The sequence below is a fragment of the Sarcophilus harrisii genome, chromosome 3, assembly GCF_902635505.1.
Source record: "Sarcophilus harrisii chromosome 3, mSarHar1.11, whole genome shotgun sequence".
Lineage (NCBI taxonomy): Eukaryota > Metazoa > Chordata > Mammalia > Dasyuromorphia > Dasyuridae > Sarcophilus > Sarcophilus harrisii.
In genome coordinates, this window is record NC_045428.1 from 143,214,149 (window position 1) to 143,238,441 (window position 24,293).

General features: G+C 33.0%; 1 protein-coding gene across 1 annotated transcript in view; it reads right to left on the bottom strand.

The window, feature by feature from the left end:
• Positions 1-24,293, bottom strand: part of ABCC4 (ATP binding cassette subfamily C member 4) — a 277,290-nt gene that overhangs the window by 11,547 nt on the left and 241,450 nt on the right. Inside the window, exons 27-30 of the mRNA XM_031958557.1 lie at positions 23,425-23,514; positions 12,374-12,546; positions 11,897-12,002; positions 1,777-1,911 (exon numbers count right to left, since the gene is read on the bottom strand). Coding sequence (XP_031814417.1) covers positions 1,777-1,911; positions 11,897-12,002; positions 12,374-12,546; positions 23,425-23,514 — 504 coding nt within the window. The remainder of the gene's footprint in view (positions 1-1,776; positions 1,912-11,896; positions 12,003-12,373; positions 12,547-23,424; positions 23,515-24,293) is intronic.

The following is a 24,293-nucleotide window of genomic DNA, read 5'->3' on the forward strand; positions in this document are numbered from 1 at the left end:
TTTAACTACCAGTCTCTGCAGGTTTGAAAACTTTTTTATGAGATTCTGGTACTCCCCAGGTAATGTGTTAAACATATTTCAACAATCAAACAGTAGCTCCAAAACCACGCAGAATCTATATTTTATAGGCCAAGCCTAAGAATCTCTCTCTACATATGTCTGTCTCTCAATATAATACAAATATGTGTGTGTATGTGTGTGTATATAGACACACATGTGTGCATATACACACACACTAATATATACCACCAAAATATTTATTCATTAGCCAAATGCTAACATGGTAACATACTCCCCTGTGAATAAAAAGTTAAATCTAGATATTTTATGAGTATATTTTATTCTCTTAACTGTTATAGCAGTTGAATAAAAATATGTATAATATAGTGTATTTGGAATATATACTGCTACACACACACACACACACACACACATATACCTACAATATACAGAATAGTATATATGCTTGAAATAGATACTATAATATTGTAACCTTCATTCCAAATATTTTCCACATTAGCTTTTTAAACCACTACACAAATTATTAAATGAAACATCAATCAACAACCACTTATCAAATCCCAAATATGTGGTCAAGACCTGGGGATAAAGAAAGAAAACAATGTTTGTGCTCAAGGAACTTCCATTCTATCAGAAGAGAAATCTAATAGGACTCTTAAGGGGAAGGTGAACGTAAAACATTTGTTGAAAGAGCTGTGCCCTTCCCCAGTAGGGGCATTCCTACTGCACACTGAAAAATGTATTAGTTGAGTCTGAAGAAGGCCAGCAGCCTGAAAACAAGCTGAATCCAAATAAGATCAGAGAGCAATTATCAAAGGAAGAGTTTCTTTCTTTAGGAATGTGTGTGAGTCCTGCTTCTCTCTATTATGGAGAAGTTCTAAGTACTTTATGAAGAATCTGGAAAAACTCTCCATATAACACCAATACATGTAATTGTGTATGTGGAGTGAGGAAATGTCAAACACATGCTGGAGAGTATGGATCGGAATGAAGAGATGAAAAAGAAGAAAATCTTACAGGCAATATAGAAATCTCATATTTGTATGTAGCACTTAGGTATTCCCTCACCCACAGACCCTCAGAAAGCTTTCCTAGTATTTTGTGTATGAGAACCCTTTAAAAAACCATAGTTCATGAATTTCCAATGATATGTATAATTTTTTATAAATTAATCAGAAATCATATTAAGTCCAAAGCAACGGCTTTTAATTTTCATTAGCATAAATTTAGATCTGGAAATGAAGTTAATTATTATACAGTATTTTTAAAATGTTAAATGATTTGTAAAAAGAATAACTATTACTTATAAGGCACTTTCCTCATGACATGCATGTGAAGGAAATGAGGTTAATATTACGGTCTCCATTTCACAGATGAGGAAACTGAAACACAAAAGTAAAGTGACTTATATAATAGAGTTAAGACTCAAATCTAAGCCTTCTGATACCAAGACTTATTTGGTTCCCACTATTCTAATGATGCTTCTCTTCAATTAAACCCATATCGTTAAATACAATTCTAAGCAAAATATTGCTAGGCAGACATGATTTCTCTTGCTGAGTCTTTGCAGGCTTTGTTTCAAGTTGAGATGTATTTTAAAGACCCAGTTATGAAACTGGGACCCTGAAGGTTTATAATTGGAAAAACTTAACTACAGTTGCCTTTAACTATAGTGGAAAACAGTGCTTGTTAAAAGGCTGTGGAGGGTAAAAGTGCAGAGTCAGAAGCTAATTACATCTTCTTGGCAAATCTTACCTGTTTTGCTGTTTCAGTGAGGACGGTGGCTTCGGCCTTGCCTGTTTGCTGTACCATCTTATAAAACAGGCTTTCTTTATTTTGGAGCAAAACATATGGCTCATCATATTCTTTCAATCTTCCTGCATCCAAAACCTGTTAATCAGCAAAAGCAAACACCTTAAAACACAATGCTTTGCAGCAACGTATTATACTGAACATAATATTTCGGAAGAGGTAAAGGAGGGAGGCAGACAAGAGATGTTCTGGTCTAGCTGAAGAGACTGTTCAAAAGGTCTGATTGTACTCCATTCTTATTCAGCAAAGAAAGATTTAATCTAATCTATTAGAAGTTCTCAATTGTTACTAAAATCAAAAGTTTATCTAAAGTAATGGTTTCATTTCAATCAATAAACATTTATTAATTAGCTATTATATACTACACACCATGCTAAGTGTTAGGGATACAAAGAGGCATACAATAGGACTTTGCTACTTTTTTTAAATACTAGTATGAATGAAAAAGCTTCTTGATTTTAGAAAAAAAAACTCTTAAGAATTTTTTAAGTGTAGATTATTAAATTAGACCTAAATGGTGGGTGACATGGTGACATGTAGTAAGTGATGTCTGTTTTAGCTTAAAATCCTACAGTAGGAAGGCTAAGCAACTCAAGGAATAGTTAGAAGTATCTAGTGTACCCCAATGAAATTTGGTATACAGGTATCACTGATCTGATGGACTCTGTAGTCAAAGATGCAAAATCTATTTGTGTGGAATGCATGCTAGTAGTTTCCATAGTCCATGCTTTCAAGGAGTTTGTATTCCAATTTAGGTCAGGAATGGGGAAATGGTAGACAGGGAAGGATGTTTTTAGGCTGGGAAGTCAGAATCAGAGTTGTATTTTAATACTGTAATAGTGGAAAGCCAAGGGAACAAGCTACTATCTTAACAGCTTTAATATTATCCTCTGAGTGGAAGAAATACTCAAAAACTTTATTTTCTATTTGAATAGGAATAAAGAATTGGAAATTAAGGGGGTGTCCATCAATTGGGAACTGGCTGAACAAGTTGTTGCAAAAGATTCTGATAAAAACCTACTGTGGTATAAGAAATGACAAGCAGGATACTCTCAGAAAAACCTGGAGAAACTGACATGAATTGCTGGCAAAATGAAATGAGTAGAACCAGGAGAACATTGTATAAAATGATCAGCTGTGAATGTCTTGGCTATTCTCAGCAAGGCAAGACACTGCTGAAGGATTTATGATAAAAAATGCTATCCATTTCCAAAGAACTGATGGCGCCTGAATGTAAATCAAAGAATACTTTTCTTTTCTTTTCTTTTTTATTTGTCTGTTTTTTTCCAAGGCATGACTAATATGGAAATATATTTTGCATGACTGCCCATATATAGCCTATATCTAAATGAGAGGATATAGAACTCCAAAAAAAATGTTTAAAATTGTTTTTATATGTAATTGGGGAAATATTAAATTAAATTAAAAAAATAGGATTGAAGAAGCAATTAAGATATTTAGCTTCAGATTCCAATTATTATGGTCCACTTTGTTGTTGTTGTTCAGTCATTTCAGTTGTGTTCAATTCTTAATGACACCATCTGGGGTTTTCTTGACAAAGATACTAAAATGGTCTGCCACTTCCTTCTCTAACTCATTTTCCCAATGAGACAATTGAGGCAAACAAGGTTAAATGATTTGTCCAGGGTTACACAGCTAGTAATTACCTGAGGCTGGACATGAACTCAGGTCTTTCTGAGTCTGATGTTTTATTCACTGTGCTACCTAACTGCTCTTTTATAGTCTACACTGAGGTATATTTAAGCTTTGATTACTCAAAAGCTGCTTATCTAATTTGCAGAATTATCTGTCTCTTTCTCTTTGCTTTTCAGCTATTTCATATCTCATTAATGCCTCATCTAGAGGATAAAGAGGGAGAAAAAAGGAACTTTGTAATTTTTTATTTATTAGTGGTTTGGTTAATGGTTTTGAGAATTGGCTTAGTAGTGGAGAAAACTGGAACAGTTGACCCAAATAAGGCCCTTAAGAGTTTCCATGGATCTCAATGATCAAATATCTTTTTCAACTATTACTACAAGAAACTGAGAATTAACTATGAAAAATCTTATACTAAGGAAAATATCCGATTTAGAATAAATTTAGACTCTCTGATAAGACATTTGACATTTTAAAGAAGGACACATTTAAGAAATATATATACCAAGGTTATCTCAGTTAATTCTGTTCCATGTAATTTAATCTGAAATATTTATTAGACCCCATAAAGGATATTTTCCTATTAAGCTTTTGTTTACTACAATGAATCATTGTTTAGGGCAGCTCTCTCAAAAGAGTTCAAGAATAATTGAATCTGTCACATCCACATGATAATTAAGATGTCCTATAATTTGGCATTCCAATTTAGATGCCCTGAATGTATAATTTTCTGTAAGTATAGTATTAGAGAGTACAACCACTCCTACTGAAATTAAAGAAAATACACAATTTCTAAATACAGGCTCCATTCACATTAGGGACTGTGCAAATAAAATAAGCCAAATCACTTGTTAAATGATAAAATGTAAACATTACAAGAAATATTGTGACTCCAAATTCATGGGAAAAGCTAAAAAAAGGCTTATGAAAAGTAAACTGTTCAACTTTGTTATTTTTAATGGAAAAAAGAGCCAATGCTATTTATATCTTACAATAGTCCAATTCTAAATGAATTTATTAATTCTGTGTTTGTGTGTGAATGATCTGAAAGGGGAAAATTAGGGAGACTTATAGGATCATAAATTTTTGTGAAGTAGTGACCTGAACAGCCATCTAGTCCAAATCCTTTATGTTATAGATGAATAAATTGAAGATTAGAGGGAAGAGATTTGCCCAGACACATACTGGTAATAAGTGTAAGAGGCAGAATTTGAAACTCGGTCTTCCTAGTCCCACTGCAATCCTCCATCTATTATGACATTCAGCTTCTCATGACTGTTGATGGATAACAAGACTTACATTAAATGACAATGGGGCTTCATCAGCATGAAGAATTAGTGATTAGGCCCTCTAGGACAGAATCATTATTCTAGTGGAAGAGTGTCTTTTATCTTGATTTGTACTTGATATTTACTTTTAAGGACAAAATTATGAAATTTTACTGCAAAGAGCCTGACTTTAACAATTTTTAGTTTAATTATGACAAATGCCTGCTAAAAGATTTCCAGTTAGGACAAATGATAGCTCTAACTTGCCCATGGATCCGATAAGAATGGGGCCACCATAATACAATTCCAATAAACAACAGACCCACAAATAAACTGGCAAATGGTGAAGGGGGGAGGGAGAAGGGCACAAGCAATTGTACTATAATTTTGCCTTTTATCAGATATAAAGTAGAGGCTAAATATTTCAGACTTGTGGTATTCTATGAAGTATGCACACCTTTTTGGAAAGTAGGTAATTTTCTTTTTTTTTTTCTTTTTTTCTTTTTTTTTTTTATTTAATAGCCTTTTATTTACAGGATATATACATGGGTAACTTTACAGCATTAACAATTGCCAAACCTGAAAGTAGGTAATTTTCTAATGTGGCTTTGCATGATTCAAAAAATATTTACAAATGCATGCAAATATTTTTCTTAATTCCACTTCTACCATGACTAAAGCTGTGCCCAGAGTTCAAACCACTTATGCTCCTGTCAAAAAAAAAAAAAAGAAAAAGAAAAAAAAATTTCGATTTAATTATCAGGAAATCTCTTTACAAGAACAGGTAACCCTTAACCTAATTACACAAATATGGGCTAAATACAATGTAACTGCCATTGACTGAAACTTTGTCTTTATATACACCTCAGTCAAGGTTTTAGATGCCCTGAACAGAGGATATTTGCTCATTTACAAGATGGCACTACAGCTTACTGTGTTGGTAAAGCAAGATAGAATTGAGATTGGTCTGCACTATTTTTGTTATCTACCAGAAAGCTCTGCGAGTCACCTAGCCTTTCAGATTATAAAATGAATCATTAAAAAAAAAATAGAATTTGAAGAATTGTGATTTCAGTAGCATGAACTTTCCAATAATTTAGAACTGTGTACAATTTGGAAGGAGTTGTCTAATGAAGCAATGAGCACTGTGAATGCATAGACACAAATAGGACTATCTTTTGGGGCCAAAATCTGCATTAAATGTGCAAAATAAATAAATATGAAGGCTCTTCCATTCTAAGATTCAGCATCTCAAGAACTGATATTAAAAATTGCTTCTCTGCAGTGAGATAGGGAAATTATGCTATATTTGTCGATAATAAAGGACTATTGCCAACCCAGATAGCAGTCACATATGTAAATATTCTGAACCACTGTTGTAGAATTAGTCTTCTGAGAAAACTCATTAAAAAAATCAGCTCCAAAGTAAAGTGACATCATTTCAAAATTTAAACACACAAAACAGTAATAAAATAAAATAAAATCTTCACTAGACTCATCAAAAAATGAGTAAATTCAGATACCATTTAGTTCAACACCTTCTTTTTGCAGCCTAAGTGACTCAGCAACAGAATCAAAAAATTGGGTAGGATCCACATCTTTAAGCTTCAAATTCAGGGCAACTTTTACTATCCTTGCAGCCAATAGTGTTATGGCAGTCACTGAGATATGATAGGAGGAAACATATTTATTCGAGGATAGATGCAAACAGACAATACAATTTTGCAAATGATTGTTGTCAACAAGACTATACCTGGAGAAAAACAAAATTGAGTCTTTCATTTATTTAGCTTTTTATAGAGCATGAGTTGCTCTCCTCACAAAAATCCTGTGAAGCTGGTATGACAAATACTATTACCTCCATTTTACAGATATGAAAATTGAGGCTCACCTTGATAAGACATTCTATTCTAACATCTATTGTTTTTTCTGTTATGACATGTTGTGTCTCAAAGCAGTCAGGCAGTGAATTTACCTGGCTGTGAGTTCTGATTTTTGCATTTCACATATGATTATGTGACCTAAAACAAGTTATCTGACTTTAGTATTTTAGCTTCAATCAGTCAATAAATATTTACGAAGTACCTACTGTGTGCCTGGGATAAAAAAGAGGCAAAAGACAATCTCTTCCCTCAAGGAAGAGACAACAACATTTAAGATAAATTGGAAATAATTAACAGAGGAAAGGCATTAGAATTAGAAAGAATTGGAAAAGGTTTCCAGTAGAAGATGAGATTTTGATTGAGACTTGAAGGAAACCTGAGAGGTCAGTAGCATTCTGGACCTAAGGGACAGCCAGAGAAATATTCAAAGATATAAGATGTGGAATGTCTAATTCAAGGAACATCAAGGAATTACCAGATAGAAAAGTACGTGATAGGGAATACAGGGTAAGAAGTCTGGAAAGGTCAGAGGAGATTAAGTTATAGATGACATGATCATCTGAAACTAAGCGACAATTTCAAACTTTGGTTGGAACAACCATGTGAAGATGTTTTGATTCAAAATACTTAAATCGTTCTAAGAGTTTCTTTGAGTCAGTGGCAGTAAAGAGACAGTTTTTATTTAACAACTTCCCTTACGTGTTCCTGATTTTGCTCACAATTAATTTTCTATTCAACTTCTCCATCCCTACATTGCCACCCGCCTTGGGCTTTACAGAATTGTTTTTAATGTTAACCACTGTTTTTGTTTCTTGCCCAGAGAACCTGAGAGTCATATCTTTCCAGACATTTTTTTTCATGATGCAAAAGGACAAAAACGTGCCCTTGCATGTAGAAAGCTCGACATAAAACCAGTAACAAAACATCTAGATAATCTCAATAAGGGATTACGAAATTATAAATGTGGAAACAGTATTGAAATATAGCTTTAAATAATTGACCCTTAGTTGTTGCTGTTTTTTCTTTCAGGTATAAATTACATGTTTTATTTTTTCAAAGAAAACACTTCTGAAAAAGGGTTCTTGTTTATGAAAAGATGAGCATTGCGGGTGGGGTAGGGAGTGGATCTAAGATTATGAAACCACATAGCTGATAGTAAGGAAAAAGAGAAAAATAAACTCAACCTAGTGATCCAAAAGGATCCTTTTGGTCTTGAACATTTTTTCTGTCTTAACTCTTACAACAGTCTTCAGTTGATGATAACTAAAAAAAAACCTCATGATTCAGGCAACAATTTTTGTTGCTGTTTAGTCATTTTTCAGTTCTGTTTGATTCTTTGTGACTAGAAAGAGGAGTCTTTCTGACTCCAATTATAGTGTTCTATCCACTGTGCCAATTACCTGTCCTTTGTCTTTAGATATAAATTACTTGTTCTATTTTTTTTCAAAGAAAATATTTCTGAAAGGAGGCTCTTGTTTATGAAGACATAACTGGGAGTTGGGCCCAAGTTTATGAAATCACATAGTTAGCAGTAAAGAGGAAAATCCCTCCCCATTCTAGTGACCAGGATCCCCTTTTGGTACTGAACATTTGTTTAGTCTTAAACTATTATAACAGTCTCCAGGTGATGATAACTTATAAAAAAAAAAAAAGTCCATGGCTCAGACAATAATACCAATGGAATAATTTCAGAATTTTAAAAAATCCTCCATTATTCATATTTTTTATATCAGGAAAAAGTAAAATAGGAACTGGGATATATTGGGGTTCTGAAGCAAGACTGCTTGTGCTATTGGTTAAAGAGAAAGCGGGTCACAATTAACTAGCTAATCCTAAAACTACAGCACAGGAGCTGTCTTCAATGGAGAGATAGTGGTATCAGGAGAAAGAGGATTTCTAATTTGACTGTCTTGCTTCACTGTTTTGTAGCAACTGAGTAAATGAAGATTAAATTAGCTGTCATTTATGACTATACTATGTTAAATAAAGTTAAAATCGAGGGAATGACTTTGTAAATTGGCATTCTAAGACTAACAAATCAATGGCATTTAATGAACCAAAACTGGGCAAATCCCTTTGGAGAGTCAACACATAAACAAAGCTATTAATTAGGTCACAGTTATTTCCTAACAAGCCCTTTGTTTGATTTAGTTAGAGTAAACAAAACCATCTTCATCCTTTTTTGTGGAGAAGTATTCACCAGTGAAGCAAAATTCAATTATTACACCTTAAACACTTGCAATTACATGACTTTATTATGACAGTGATGTTGGTTAGCCACTTCATTAGCATGCTGTACTCTTCTAGTCTCAACCTGAGCTTGGAAACATCAGCAGTCCTGGCTGCTTTACTCAAAAGTACTTAAAATAAATGAAAAGGAGAACATGATTTAGTCTAAGAAGATTTAGATTGAGGCGAGAGGGATATTTTTTTCTGGTGGGGACAAAGTGGCTTGCTTTTTAATTTTTATGTTCCCCCAAATCATCTTATACCTATTACACACACACACACACACACACACACACACACACACACACACACAATTTTCTACATAAAGAGGTGGTTTTGATACCAGGAACACCTGGGAACAAATCTAGCCACCAACACATATATATTAACTCTATGACTGGAGAAATCATTTAACTTTTCAGTTCTCTACCTTAAGATTATAAATAGCAGAAAGAACAAGTATTGGTAGAGGGAGTATTCTCATCAGATAGTTCCCTATCTATCCCTATCCCAATAAAATAGTCCCCCTTCCTACGAAACTGATGGAAGACTGCTATCCTGAAGGCAGGGCCTGTCCCAGTGCTAGGGGCAGTGTACTATATAGTGCTTATATATTGTCAAAAAATGTGTGTGTTTGTTTTTTTTGATTGAGTCCTTCCTACCTGTTCAGTTTTCCTATATCTTCCTTCCTTGATATGTTCACTTTGACCCTACAACATTAACTTCTTAGCTGTCCTACAAACAAGATGCTCCATCTTTTAGGTCCCAGGTATTTTCTCTGATTGCCCCCAGTGTGGAAAATTCTCTATCCTCGACTCTTGACTAATGATCTCTCTGACTTCCCTCAAGTCCCAACTAAAATCCCATTTTCTACAAGATTTTCCCCAACCTCTTTTAATTCTAATGAATCCCTTTTTTTTGATTATTTGCTATTTAGTCTACATATAACTTGCTTTGTATATTTTTGTTGGCACATTTTCTCCCCATTAAAGTATAAGTTCCTTGAAGTTAGGGCCTGCCTTTTGCCTCTTTTTATATCCCCAGTGCTTAGCACAATACCTGGAACAAAGTAGGGGCTTAAAAAGCAATCATTCATATTGACTGAGTTAAGCAGCAAAAGTTTGTCATCAGAGCAAAAGAAAGACTTGATTTCACCTCACAAGTTGGGGAACTTCGGTACATTACTGCTTGATGATGTCATAACTAGAAAAAAATACTTGTAAGGGTTTTGTTGCCTCGTGTTTAACCTGAATATTCCTCAATTCTTCATGGTCCATGGATATCAGAGAAGAGTCTGATAAAGAAGATCCTCAGAGAATACTTAAGATACAGCTTAAGGGGCAAAATTCCAGATTAGAAATTTATATTTCACTTTGAAGTTTTGGAAAGTACTTCACATAAGTCTCACAAAAACATTACACTTGCCTCTACACTAATTATTATCTGAGTTTTATACTTGAGGAAATTGAGGTGAGTTATCCATGGTCACTCATGGTCAATGTCCGAGGCAGGATTTGGACCCAAGTGTTCTGAACCCCATTTCCAGCACCCTAAAGTTTATTTGTCTAGAGTTCAAAGGATTCAAAAGTCTTTCAAAACAGTTAAAAGTTCAAAGTAGAATTGGCCAAATGGACAAAAAAAAAAAAAAAAAAAAAGAATTTCTGTAATCTATCAAATATAATTCTGATGAGAAAAACAAAGATAACTGAAAAGTAGAGTTTTTCACTTTTATAGCTTTAATTGAACTAAAAAGATAATATGGCAGGCTGTCCTGCACAATTCCAGATCAGTCGTGAATCTAAGGGCCACCCACTATTTTATCAGGGCTTTGTGTTTATTTTCATGGCTCCTGAAGGGTCATACCATTGCTTTGATCTGACTGTCCAGCAGAGCTGTGTTCAGCTGCTGGTTTCTAGCAGTCTGGTTATGACACATTGCTGAAAGCTGTGCTTCAATTAAATGCATCTGGAAACCTGTCCTGTGCCCTTACTGTTGATCCTTGACCTGGTTCAATTCACCACCCAACGTGGCTTTGGCATTCTGACATTTTCCATTCACTATGAATATACTATCTTCTACAATGGTGGGAAAATCATGGCTCCTCTACTTGGGAGTTATATTCCAGGATGTAGTCATCAATGATCACAACTGCTTGCTTAATGTGAAATAAGGACACAGTGTTACTTATAATAAAACTGTCTAAGAAGTCAATCTGGGTATTATGTAGCAGTAATATTCCTGATATCATACTGAAGGGTTGACACAGATCCTCCTAGATTGTCAGGAACATCTCTGTTGGAAAAATGCTGGTCTTTCTCAATTCTGGTTTATTTGGTTTTTTCCTTACTTATAAATAATTGTGAGGAGGAAAAAAAGGTACTTATGAAAATAGGTAAGAATACTTCTGCTTTTTAAAATCAAAATTGAGGAGTGGAAGAAAATGACTACAAAATATTTTTATAGGATGGCAATCCCATATAATATATTTGTTATAAACCTGAAGAAAATTTTATCTGACCCAGTGTCTTATCAGTGAAGAGAATCTGACCAGTCACAAATTTCTTTGGGGCTTTGTTTTATTTGATTAGTGTAAGACATTTCTTAATTGGCTATAATAATCAATTTATAAATTTATTAAAATTTGGACCAATAAGACAGGAAAAAAATAGCCAGAAGCCATGTGCTACTAAGATTAATGAATGCAAGAAATTGTTGTGAGATGTGATGTTCTCAAGAAAAGGCAGGGAGAATAGCAAGAACCCCTGGCATTGGCATTAGACAAGGCCTGGGTTAAGTCTTGCTTTTAACAATTTCCTCATCTCTAATAACAGAACCTATCTCACAGAGTTGTTTCAAGGATGATATGAGATAAGATATATTAAGTGCTCTAATAGCATTCTGTAAATTTTAGCAATTATGAATTGTCTTTTGTTGAAATCACCTTCTGCAGGGCTTAGTCTAAGATGAAGGAATGCAGGAAATTAAAAAAAAAAAGTAAAGTAAATGACAAATAGACAGTCCTCTTACCATTATCTTGTCACTATCGATAATGGTGTTTAATCTGTGTGCAATGGTCAGCACAGTGCATTGGTCAAACTTCTCACGAATTGTCTTCTGTATTAATTCATCTGTCCTGAAATATGACAAAAAAATTTAATGAAGAGAAAATACCAAAGAAAAAAGAGTAAACAATCAAAAAGCATATTATTACTTTAATTGTGGAGAGGAAAAAAGGTACCTACTTATGAAAAAGGGTAAGAATACTTCTGCTTTTTAAAATAAAAACTGGGGAGTGGTGGAAAATGATAAATATTTTTATAGGATGTCAGAAAATATTTTTTGTCTTGTAAGTAGCAAAAGAAATAGTTTTTTTTTCTTCTTAAAGCATGTTTGTTCAACCTCCAGAAAAAACACTAAAAGCATTTTGACCATCATGACACTTTTATCATTTATTTAAACTACTTCCAACATTTTATTATAATGATAAGACCTTTATTTCTGTACCTTGGATCCACATTGGCTGTTGCTTCATCGATAATCAATATTCGATTTTTTCTGAGAATAGCCCGGGCTAGGCAAACCAACTGTCTTTGTCCCACACTAAAATTGGATCCTGCTTCTGCCAACTCAGTATCCATTTTGCCTGGTAGATCTTCTATAGCTTCTTTAAGTTGTACCTGCAGGGAAGTAAACAGGTGAAGAATGACTTTCTAAACTAATTCTTACTGAAGAAATAATGTCAATCAGCCATGGCATCTTCAAAGATATTTTTTACTTCAGGAGACATAAGTTGCTCGTGTCATCCCTAGCCCACAAATGCTTGAGTGACTCCAAGGGTTACTCCCAGCAGTTAATTATGAGGCAGAGTATTGACATGTCAAGGCAAACTTTTTATTTTTTGCTTTGGAGAATAAATGTAATGGGAACTTAGATACATCCTTTGACAAATATCAACAAGCATAACATTTATTTCAATCTTTTTACATGCCTATTCATGATTCTATCGCATGCTAACATAGGCCATGCCAATTTCATTTTGAAACAGGCACTATAAGAATTCCTTAGGTTCAATGTGAGAAAATTTGTTATGTTTTATTTGAAAAGTGACTTCAGGGCCTATACTGAATATATATGTACTCTGACAGGTTACTATCTTGGATAGCTTCAAAATAAACTTTTTTCTAGATTTAATTATTTTTCAAGAAGAACTATTTCATGGTATCTCCTTCCTGATTTCTTTGGGGATGCCTCCAAATTTGGGACCCATCTATAAATTTCAAACATGTAAGAGTTAATTTAACTTCAAGTCCAATACTTTGCACTGAACAAATTCAATTCCAATACAAATATATATTTAATCAAGGCACTATGCTAGGCAATGGGGAGTAAAAGATATAGACCACATATTCTACACAAAGATTAAAATAGAATAAGGCATTTTGGCTTAACATTCAACTTTTTTTTTTTTTTTTTAGCTCTGCCCTATCTTTCTAGGTTTATATGATATTACTAAATTGGAATACTCGCTGTTCTCTCGATGGTTCTCTCATAGACTATCCATCCTCCATGGGTGAAATGCACTCCCCTTCTATACACTAACCAGCTCCCTTGAAGGCTTAGCTTGGCTCACGTGCCACCTCCTACAGGTAAACTTTCTTGATCTTAGTTATTAGTGCTTTCTTATTCCTCTTTAAATGATCATATAGATACTTACCCTCCTCAGAAAAATATTAAGTTTCTTGAGGGCAAAGATTGGTTTACACTTTGTCTCTATATTTATGGTGATAGTTTATTTAGTAAGTACTTATTGGATTAGAGTGATAAGATATATATCAGATATTATATACACAGATAAGTATGATAGTTATCCCCTCCCCATCACAACTTTCCCCATCACAGCTTCAATATATAGAGTGTGTATAAGGAATTAAATGAGATTTTTTTTTTTGGAATATTGTAAACAAGAAATGAAGGCCAGAGGAAGACAGTGTCTACGACCAAATACTTAACTCAAATTTTACAATAAAGTACTGTAAGCATACATAAAAGAGAAAAAAAAAATCAGACTTCTTCTCTGGTACAAAACAGAAGGCAAAAAACTTTACTCAGGTTTTTCAGATTGAGGGGGTATCATTGTCCCTAATACCTATAATGCAGAAAGGATAACTGTAGAAAGTGATGGAGGTCTAGAAAGTGACATAAAGAAATTAAAATGAGCATACAAGAAGAGGAAATGGCACCTGATCTGTCTTGAACAAAGAGCATAACTTAAGTTTACATTTTTATCGATCAATTTATTAAGCACCTAATTTATGCTCTGTAAAAGAGATATAAAAAGAAGCAAAAGACTGTCAAGAAGTTCAAAATTTAATGGGGGAGACAACAACCAAAAAAATATATCCAAACAGGTAAACAAACATTTACATGATAAATAGGAAATAATTTTTAAAAGGGGAAGCACTAGAAGAAGGGAATGGGAAAAGCTTCTTGTAGAAGACAGAATTTTTGCAGTACTTTTTGTAAATCATTGTACTTATGAAATCTCATCTAATCCTCACAATAATCCTGTGAAACCAGAAGCCATTATTGTCCCCACATTTCAAATGAGGAAACTGAGACTAAGAGATTAAGGGGCTTGCCTAGGAATTGGATTCAAGTCTTCCTGATTCTAGCACTCTATCCGTTGTTCAACTGGGATACTTAAAGAATGGACAAGATATGGGGTTAATATTTATAAACCCACAGCTGTAGATGAGAAAATGAAAGAAATAAGAGGAAAAATTGGTAGGAAGGAAAAAAGGAAGAAAGGGAAAGAAGAAAGAAAAAATGGAAGGAAGGAGGAAGGAAGGAAAAAAAGAAAAGAAAGGAAGGTAAAGAAGAAAGAAGGTTGGGGACATCTTAACTTATAGTATAAATAGACAAATTAGCAAATAAGACTAAGAGGAGAGAAATATAAATAAAAAGGTACACCGTATTGTTCTGATATTAAGTGTGTCATTCACTCTAAGCTACATGGACAGCTGCCTTGTTTATGGTAATTCTACCTTCATAAAATTGTGGTTTACAGGTAACTAATCTCTTAATCTCCAAGAATGATTTCATGGGCTACCACTGGTATGATGGCATAGTTCCATGAATATGTGATTTGGAAGAGAGGTTTAATGAAGCCATTAGGCAATTACAGTTCAACAATTCAACAAACATTTCTGAAGTGCTTATGTACATGGCCCTACACTAGTTGCTGGGGTTAAGAAGGACAAAATCATACAGTCCCATGCCCTTGAAGAGGCAAAAATTATATAAACTGAAGAGTTTATATAATAATTACATATAAGAAATCCAAGGAATCAACATACCAATTTGTTAAATAATGATGACAAGTAAAACATCCAATAATTACAATAATAAATGAAAACTGATCTTTGCAAGAATACAATCTGGAAACCTGCATTCTAATTCTAGCTTTATCATTGTTTAGATGTGTAATGCTAGGCTAAATTATAAAAATCCACATCTTGCTCTGTCCTTCATAGGGTCTTTCCAATACAATATAGGCATGTATTCATGCCTTGTAGCCTAATATAGCCTTGAGGACATAGCCTTGAGGACATAGGCAGTGAATTTTCATTTCAGTAACATAAGGCACATTGCTTTGCAACAGTGGAGAATTAATAATGAAGATGGGCCAAGTAATTTGAAAAAACTATGTCAGTTTCTATGTATTATACTAACTTGCTTTTTTTTTTCTTTTTAAAGTTATATAATCCCAATGTCTTTAATTTTTCCATGCAGGTTTTATCTTTTTATATCGAATATCTTGAAATTTCCCATATGCTTACGTTCTGGGGCAAACTGAATCATGTACAAATATTTCCATTTTTTTATGCCTGAAAAGGTGTGTAAAGTTGAATTTTTATATGCTAAATTCTGTTTTCTTACTGAATTTTAGTATACATTTGGAAATGTAATCTTTAAAAATTTTTTAGTATTTTATTTTTCACCAGTTACATAAAAATCATTTTAACATTTTTAAAAACTTTGAATTAACAAATTTTCTTCTTCCTCCTTCTCTATCCCCTCTTCATTAAGAAGGCAAGCAATTTGATATACATTATACCTTTCCATTCTAGTTACATTGTGAAAGAAAATACAGACCCCCCCAAAAAAAATCTCAAAAAAAAGTTAAAAAAAAAGCATGCTTCAATTTAAGACTCCATCAATTCTTTCTCTTCAGGATTGGATAGTATTTTTCAGCCTAAATTCTTCAGAATGGTCTTGGATCACTGTCCTGCTGAGAATAACTAAGACATTCATGTTGATCATCTTAAAATATTGCTGTTAATTTGTACACAATACATCTCATTTTGCATCAGCTCATGGAAGTCTTTCCAGGTTGTTCTGAAAGCATCCTATTCATCATTTCTTTTTCTCTCTCTTTTTTATTTCTGACCAGGTAATAGGGGTTAAGTGACTTACCTAGGGTCACACAACTATTAAGTGTCAAGTATCTGAGAGTGGATTTGAATTCAGATCCGCCTGACTCCAGAGCTAGCATTCTATTTACTTGCCAGCTAGCTGCCCCTCCTTTCCTGCTCATTATTATAGCTCTTATAGCACATCATTTCTTATATATTACTCCGTCATAATCACATACCATATTTTATTCAGTCATTTCCCAATTGATGGATATTCCTTTTATTTCTAATTCTTTGCCATCAGAAAAGAGTTGCTATAATCTTGTACATATAGACCTTTTGCCTTTTTGTTTTTTAACTCTTTTGAGTTACAGACCTGGTATTGGTATAGCTATGTATAGTTCCAAATTGCTCTACAGAATGGTGGAATTAATTCACAATTCTATCAACAATGCGCATTAAAGTCCCATTTTCCCCACATTTCCTCCTACATTTTCATTTTCCTTTTTTGTCCTATTAGCCAATCTTATTTTTCTAATCTATTTGAGTTAGAGCAATTTTCTTTTTCAAATGGCTATGGATAGCTTTGATTATTTCATCTAAAAACTGTCATATCTGTTGGACATTTATCAGTTGGAGAAGGGGCTCTTATTTTTATAAATTTAACTCAGTTCTCAATAGTTTGAGAAATGAGGTCTTTATCAGAAACACTTGTAATTTTTTCCCCCAGATACAACTGAGAACTTTATTTTCCTCTATCCTATCTCCCCATTTATTTTATTCTTGCTCTACTTTCACTCTGTCCCTCCTCAAAAGTGTTTTGCTTCTGACTACCCCCTCCTGCAATATGCCATCCCTTCTATTACCCCAGCCCCCTTTTTCTTATCCCAGTCTCTTCCTACTTTCCTGTAGGGTAAGACAGATTTCTATGCCCAATTGAGTGAATGTGTATATTATTTTCTCTTTGAATCAATTCTGATAAAAATAGGATTTACTCACTCCCACTCAACTTCTCTATCTTCCCCTCCATTGTAAAACTTGACTTTTTATATGAGATAATTTATCCCATTTTCCTTTTCTTTCCCTTTCTCTCAGTACATTCCTCTTACCTTTTTCCTTTTAGATATCATCCCTTCATATTCAACTTACACCTGTGCCCTCTGTCTGTCTCTCTCTATATGTACATATTCCTGCTAATTACTCTAATAATGAAAAAGTCCTTTTAAGCTGTTCAAAGGAGGCAGAATGGCAATTGAATTCATTACTATATCATGAAGGAAGTGAAAATTCTTTAATTTATTGAATCCTAAACCAATAATATCCCTGTAGATTGCTGGTTAAACTTTCCAGTTTGGTGTTTTCTGAAAATGATCAGCTCTACTCTAGTAAATAATGATAAAAATATCAACAACAACATGTCAGCCCATGATTAACAATTTATTTTGTTATTATTGGATAGAATATAATAATGGAAAGAAGAGAACTATGAATATAACCCCAAAACAGGCAGACAACAATAAGAAAAAGAATATGACAAGGAAACATGGGTTAAATTTGAGTTTAAATATTCCCTTCTCCGCTAGGTAATCTCATTATTTATTTATTTATTTTTGCTGAGGCAATTGGGATTAGGTGACTTGCTCGGGGTCACACAGTTAGGAAGTGTTAAGTGTCTAAGATCAGATTTGAACTCAAGTCCTCCTGTCTTCAGGTCTGGTGCTCTATCTACTGCACCACCTAGATGTCAGTCCCACTAGACAGTTGAGGGAATGTAATCCCTTGAGGATTAGGGAATGGATTTAATACCCTTTAAAGAATGAAATTTTTCTATGAAGCAATGAAAATAGCCCAATATTTAATACATCTATGTATCTAACAATTTTTTAAAGAAAGACTAATATTGTGGGTCTGGATTTCATTTAATTTTTCAAATATGCAACCTGGTTATCAAAATATTTAATAACTTGCCTGTTTGAATTCTGCCTAGACATTCTAAAATTCCATTTTTGTGTTGTCATTTGTCATTTTCATTATTTCCAAGAAAGTTACAAAACAACAAAGAACTCTACTGCAGACAATTTAAATAGTTCTAAGAATGAAACAAGTTTTGCCAAGAGTTCAAAGTCAAAGAGTTTTGTTATAGATAGAACTGTTTTTCTATTAACGCTTCAGTTTCTTTTCAGTTGCCTTTATTTATTCAAATTCTTATACCTAAGAGTACATTGCTAGATTTCCCTGCCCCTCCCCCCAGAAAGTCACCCTTTTAAAATATAAACAAGACTCATTGAGACAATGTAATCATATATGATTGTAATGAAATTGGTTGAAAAACTGGCATAAAATTCAAAATAATTTTAGCCCACCAATCAGCTAAATATCAATCAGTCAACCAATAAACATTAATTAAGCATCTACTATTTGTCAGATATTGAATTAGGCACTGAGAACACAAAGACAAAAATCCTTTGCCCTCAAGGATTTTATAAATTTTATTGCCTAAGGCATGTGGACACATACATACATAGTTGCACCAGACATTGTTTCCTATCTGCCAGGATTAGAAGTATGGTGGAAACTTTAAAAGAATGAGGGTAATTCTGAAGAGAGATGGGTTTGGAGAAAGAAATGAGTTCTATTTCAGCTGTTATTAAATTTGGATGACAATTAGATATCCATTTTGAAATGACTCCTAAATAGCTGGTAATGAGGGACAAGAGCTAAAATGAAAGACCTAGGAAGTCATCTGCATGGAGATGATAACTTATGGGAGCACAGAGAGAAGCACAAGACTGAGTACTGAGGTGATATCCATTATTAAGGGCTTGATTATCTAGCAAAAAAGTCTTAGAAGGACTGGTCAGCAAGCTTAGAAAACTAATAACGAACAACAAAATGAAAATCCTGAAAAAAAGATATGTTAGAGGTTGGTCAACGGTATGCTGACAGAATCGAAAAGAATGAGAAAAGAGTGCAATAGATTTGGCAATTAAATTATTGATAATTTTGGAGAGGGAGATTTCTGTTGAATCATAAGGCTAGGTGTTGAGAATTGAGTGAGAGATAAACAAGGGAAGACAATGAGTGGGCCAGATAATGAAGATTTTTAAAGGATTGTTGAGAAACCTGGGGATGTTTCTAAATAAAACATGTGAGTCAGTAGATAAAAAATAGATTAATGACCGTTGGAGGTCCCCATGTCTAATTCTTCCATTTTATAAAGGGAGGACTTGAGGCTAAAAGAGGTTAAATGATTTGTCCACAGTTGTATAAGGTGAGAGAATTTGAGATGATGCTATATGGCTGTGAGAATTTAAACAGGAGAGAAAATGGAACCAGGATGAATGGCCTTTAATGTATCAGTAAAGCTGGAGGAAAGGTCTTTTGTTGAGGTGAGGTGAGAAGTTTTATGAGAGACTAGAAGAGAAGAGGGGTTCAAACCTCAACTGAGAACTAAGAGGGATTATCAAGAACAAGTGACATAAGAGTAGAATCAGGGAAGATTTAATGGATTTTGCTTGGATTAATTTTATTAGCTAGAGAACCAATAGATGTTTAGTTATGGAACAAGTTGTGAAATCATTTACCTATAACTCCAATTTGGAGTTTCTTAAGGTGTGTAACAAAAGCAATACCATGACTGAATAAATATGTATCCAGTTCATGGGCAGCGATTAACAATCTTAAATACCCCAAAATGATCAATTACCTTCCAAACAGAAGATGAAATAATGAGCCTAGATTTAAAAAAAAAAATCCCCAAGTTTTCTGGGAAGTTGGGTGGATGTGTAAAGATTTATCATAGACACACCTCTAAAAAACAAGAATTACAGGTAAGAAATTGTCTGGCCTCCAAAGTTAATGATGCACAGAAATATCCAACATAAAGATTTCAGAGACATCCCTAGAAGGGTAAAATAAATGAAAACTATGTTGGTAAAAGGAAAAAAAAAACCCTAAACCAAAACAATGAACCAAAAGCAATGATTCAACTACTCGAGGTCTCCTCGAGTTCCTACGTAATCTCTAAACAATTAGAAATCATTAAGTCATTTTGTGAGATGTGGAAGTGTGGATTTATATAGAACACAGAGTATTAGGGAACAGCTAGATAGTGCAATGGATGGAGGACCTGCTCAGAAATCAGTACAAATTCATCTAAGATGTTAGTTGGGCATCCCTGGGTAAGCCACTTAATGCAGTTTCCTCATGTATAAAATGATTATGAAAAGGAAGTAGCAAACCATTCTGTACCTTTGCCAAGAAAACCCCAAACCGAGTTGCAAATAGTCAAAATGACTGAAACAACAACAATAGAGTGCTTCTCTGAGATTCTATGAATTCTTAGTATTTATTAAATTCTGAAGAAAGAGGTGGACTGGCTTTAAGAAGCAATCTGGGTCCAAATCTTGCCTCTGATAAATACTGTCTGTGTGACTAAGCAAGTCACTCAACCTCTGAGTGACGCAAACCTTTTAAAATTTACAAATTACAGATCATTTGCCAAATTGAATTTAGTGGAATTTTTTGCATAGCAAGTTTCCTAAAATAATTTTCTGACCAAAAACCAAACCAAACCAAAACTCCAACAAAACCAACGAATGCGCGCGTGCACACACACACACATACAAAACAAAAACCAACTTTTCACACAGTGGTAGATATGTTAAGAGAAAACCTGAAAGTAAAGGATATGTTAAAGATCTGATTTCTGCCCCTAAGGAGCAGAACATCTAGCTGGAGCAAGTAACAAGGCCAATATATACATAGCAAGAAACAAATATGTAGAAATTATAATAGGAAGAGAAAGAGTAGTTCATAGAAATGCATGATAAGTCTATAAAAGAAGTTATAAATAGTCCTACAGCAAAAATATACATTTAAGGGCACTGTTAGAAAAAGTGAAAACCATTTCTAACAGCTCAGTCAAAAGTATTTCTTTGTTGCCATCTATTACACATATCTACTAATATATTGTCTTTGTCTTTAAAATGATGCTTTTAAAAAGGCTTTGACCTTAATTATATTTTACATTAATAAAACATTTTTCTCTGTAAGGCCCTAAGTGATTACGAGGTATTATCCTCAATCATCTCTTGGGTAGTAGTAATATTATCTTGTCCTCCATCCATACCTCTTTTGATTATTGTCCTTAATCTAAATATTTTATCTTTCCAAATGAATTTTATTATTTTGTCCAGTTCTGTAAAATATTCCTTTGCTAATTTAATTGGCATAGCATTAAAAGTATAAATTAACCTTGTTAGTATTTTAGTTTTTATTATATTGGCAGACATAAGGACTGTACATTTGTATAGTTATTTCTTTATTAAGTATCTTTTATTTTTTTAAGAATCACTTCAGAAGGTTTGGCAATTGTTAATGCTGTAAAGTTACCCATGTATATATCCTGTAAATAAAAGGCTATTAAATAAAAAAAAAAAAGAAAAAGAAAAAAGAAAAAAAAAAAGAATCACTTCAGAATAAAATCTATACAAGTGATTTGTGTGCCTTGGTAGATTTATTCTTAGATATTTTATGTATTCTATAATAATTTGGAAGGTATTTCTGCATTATTGTCTTGGATTATGTTATTCTATAGAAAAGCAGTTGATGTTGAATGTTACAGACTATAACTTTGCCTGAACCTATTGTTTCAGTTGGTATTTTTGCAGATTCCTTAATGTTTTCTTAGTAAACCATAATATCATCAACAGATAGTTTTATCATCACTTTACTTAGCTCTACACTTTTAATTTCTTTATTTCTGTCTTACTGCTATAGCTAGAATTTCCAGAACTATATTAAATGATCTTTCCTTTTGTCTTACAGCTATAGCTAGAATTTCCAGAATTATATTAAATAATACTGACAAGTTTAGGCATCCATACTTCACTCCAATATTTGGTGGGAAAGATTCTAGTATCCCCATTGCATAAGAAGGTTGTTTTTGTTTGGGAATTTTTTTATGTTATTAGAAAAAGATCTCTCCATACTTATTTTTTCCTAGGGTTTTTAGCAGAAATGAGTGTAACACTGTCAAAAGCTCTTTTTCTCATCCATGGAAATAACCATGTGTTTGGGGTGTTTTTATTTTTAACATTCTTATGTTGATTGTTTTCCATCCTTATAATGCTGGTATAAGTCTAATTTGGTCATAAATATTTCTTCATTAAGTTGCTGTAATCCAGCAGAATTTTATTTAAGTTTTAAAAATCAGTGGTAATTAATGATATTGTTCAATAATTTTATTCTTCCCTAGTTTAGGTATAGGTAGGATATCTCCTTTTGCAATTTTTGAGAATAATTTATACATCAGTATAGGTACTAAATGTCATTTAAAAATCTGACAGAATTAACCTAATGAGTTAATGAGAACAATTTAGTTTTCTGATATTTGATTATTCAATTTGGTCTTTATTGTTCAGGTTTATATATTTTAAAAAAAAAATATATATATATATATATGTGTGTGCATGTATTTATATATACATGTGTATATATAGATTTGTTTTTCTCTATTTCTTTTGTGTTGTCAGTTTTCTTAGTATGTAACAGTGCATAGTAGGTTCTGATAATTCTTTTTTCTTTTCTTTTAGCTTTGTTATAAATTTACTTGAACAATTTATTATTTTCTTCAGTATATGTTTCCCTCTATTCTTTTTAACCAAATTGAAAAAATCAATAAAGTTAATTAACTTTTAACCAAAGAAACAGCTTTTAATTTTATAACTTTTATAGCTTTTTTTTTGGTTATTGTTCTTATTTCCTATTTATCTATTTCCTTAATTTTTCATCTCTTCTTTTAGCTAACTTCTTTATTAAAGTTGGCATTCTTTGTTTTGTTGGCATTTGTTGTTTAATTTTTGTTGATTTGTTAGCATTCTGATGTTTAAAAATGCATAATGAATCCATTAACTCACTCTTCCCCCCTTACCCTTTATCTTTAAAAACTTTATTTTTTTAAAATGGGATAGCTCTCAGAAAAAGTGAGGGATAACAGTTACTGAGGGAAATTACAATGAAAACAGATTTAAAATAAATAAAAGCGTAATTAAGCATATAAGCTTCCTCTCAGAACTTCCCATTTTATATGACAATATAAATATATAAAATTGAAATAAAGGAAATTTTATAAATTACCTCTTTCAAGGCATTCCACAATTCTTCATCTGTGTACTCATTGAAAGGATCCAAATTTTTTCTCATTGTTCCAGTGAATAAAACAGGTTCCTAAAATTTCAATAAAATGTATCATTATCATTGAGTAGATGGACAAAGATTTGTTCCATTTACTTTAACAAAAACATAATAAAGCATAAAAATGACTCTACATTAAAGTAACAGATGCTATTGAATATTACCGTTTCTATACTTGTTCCACATAGCACTTATATCATAGATAGCTATGCAGCAGAAAATAATCAGGAGAGTAAAGAAGAAACAGAAGGAAATGGTATGATAAAATATTTTTCTGGTGATATTTGTTTAACAAACAGGAAAAACCACAATTAAGTTATTTGATGAACCTCACTTCAAGGAGACCAATAAAAATCAATGGCAGATCCAGGTGTAGTACCTGGGAAATATGAATAGCATGATTATTTAAGACTTGTGACTTGAGGGAAAATTGCTAAACATCATTACACTAGCATTGAATGATAAACAAGGACATTTTCTCCACTGGTAAAAAATACTGCTAGTATGGGGAGTCTTCTCAACTAATACAATTGGAACTTTCTGTTCCTGCCTGAAGGAGAAATGAATTAATGAGAACTACAGCACCCTTTCTATTAAGAGCCTTAAATTGATATCTACTTCATCTTTTCCATTCATCCACTGGGATGTATGCCCTACTATTATTAACCATAAAGGCGGGATAAGATGAAAACCATTTTGAGAAGTGTTATAATCAAAGTATATACATTTAAAAACTCAGTTCTCAATTTCAGGAGTAGTTGGGGACCTGATATTTTTGTTTCTTTATTTTTTATGTTTCTTTTTGTTTTCTT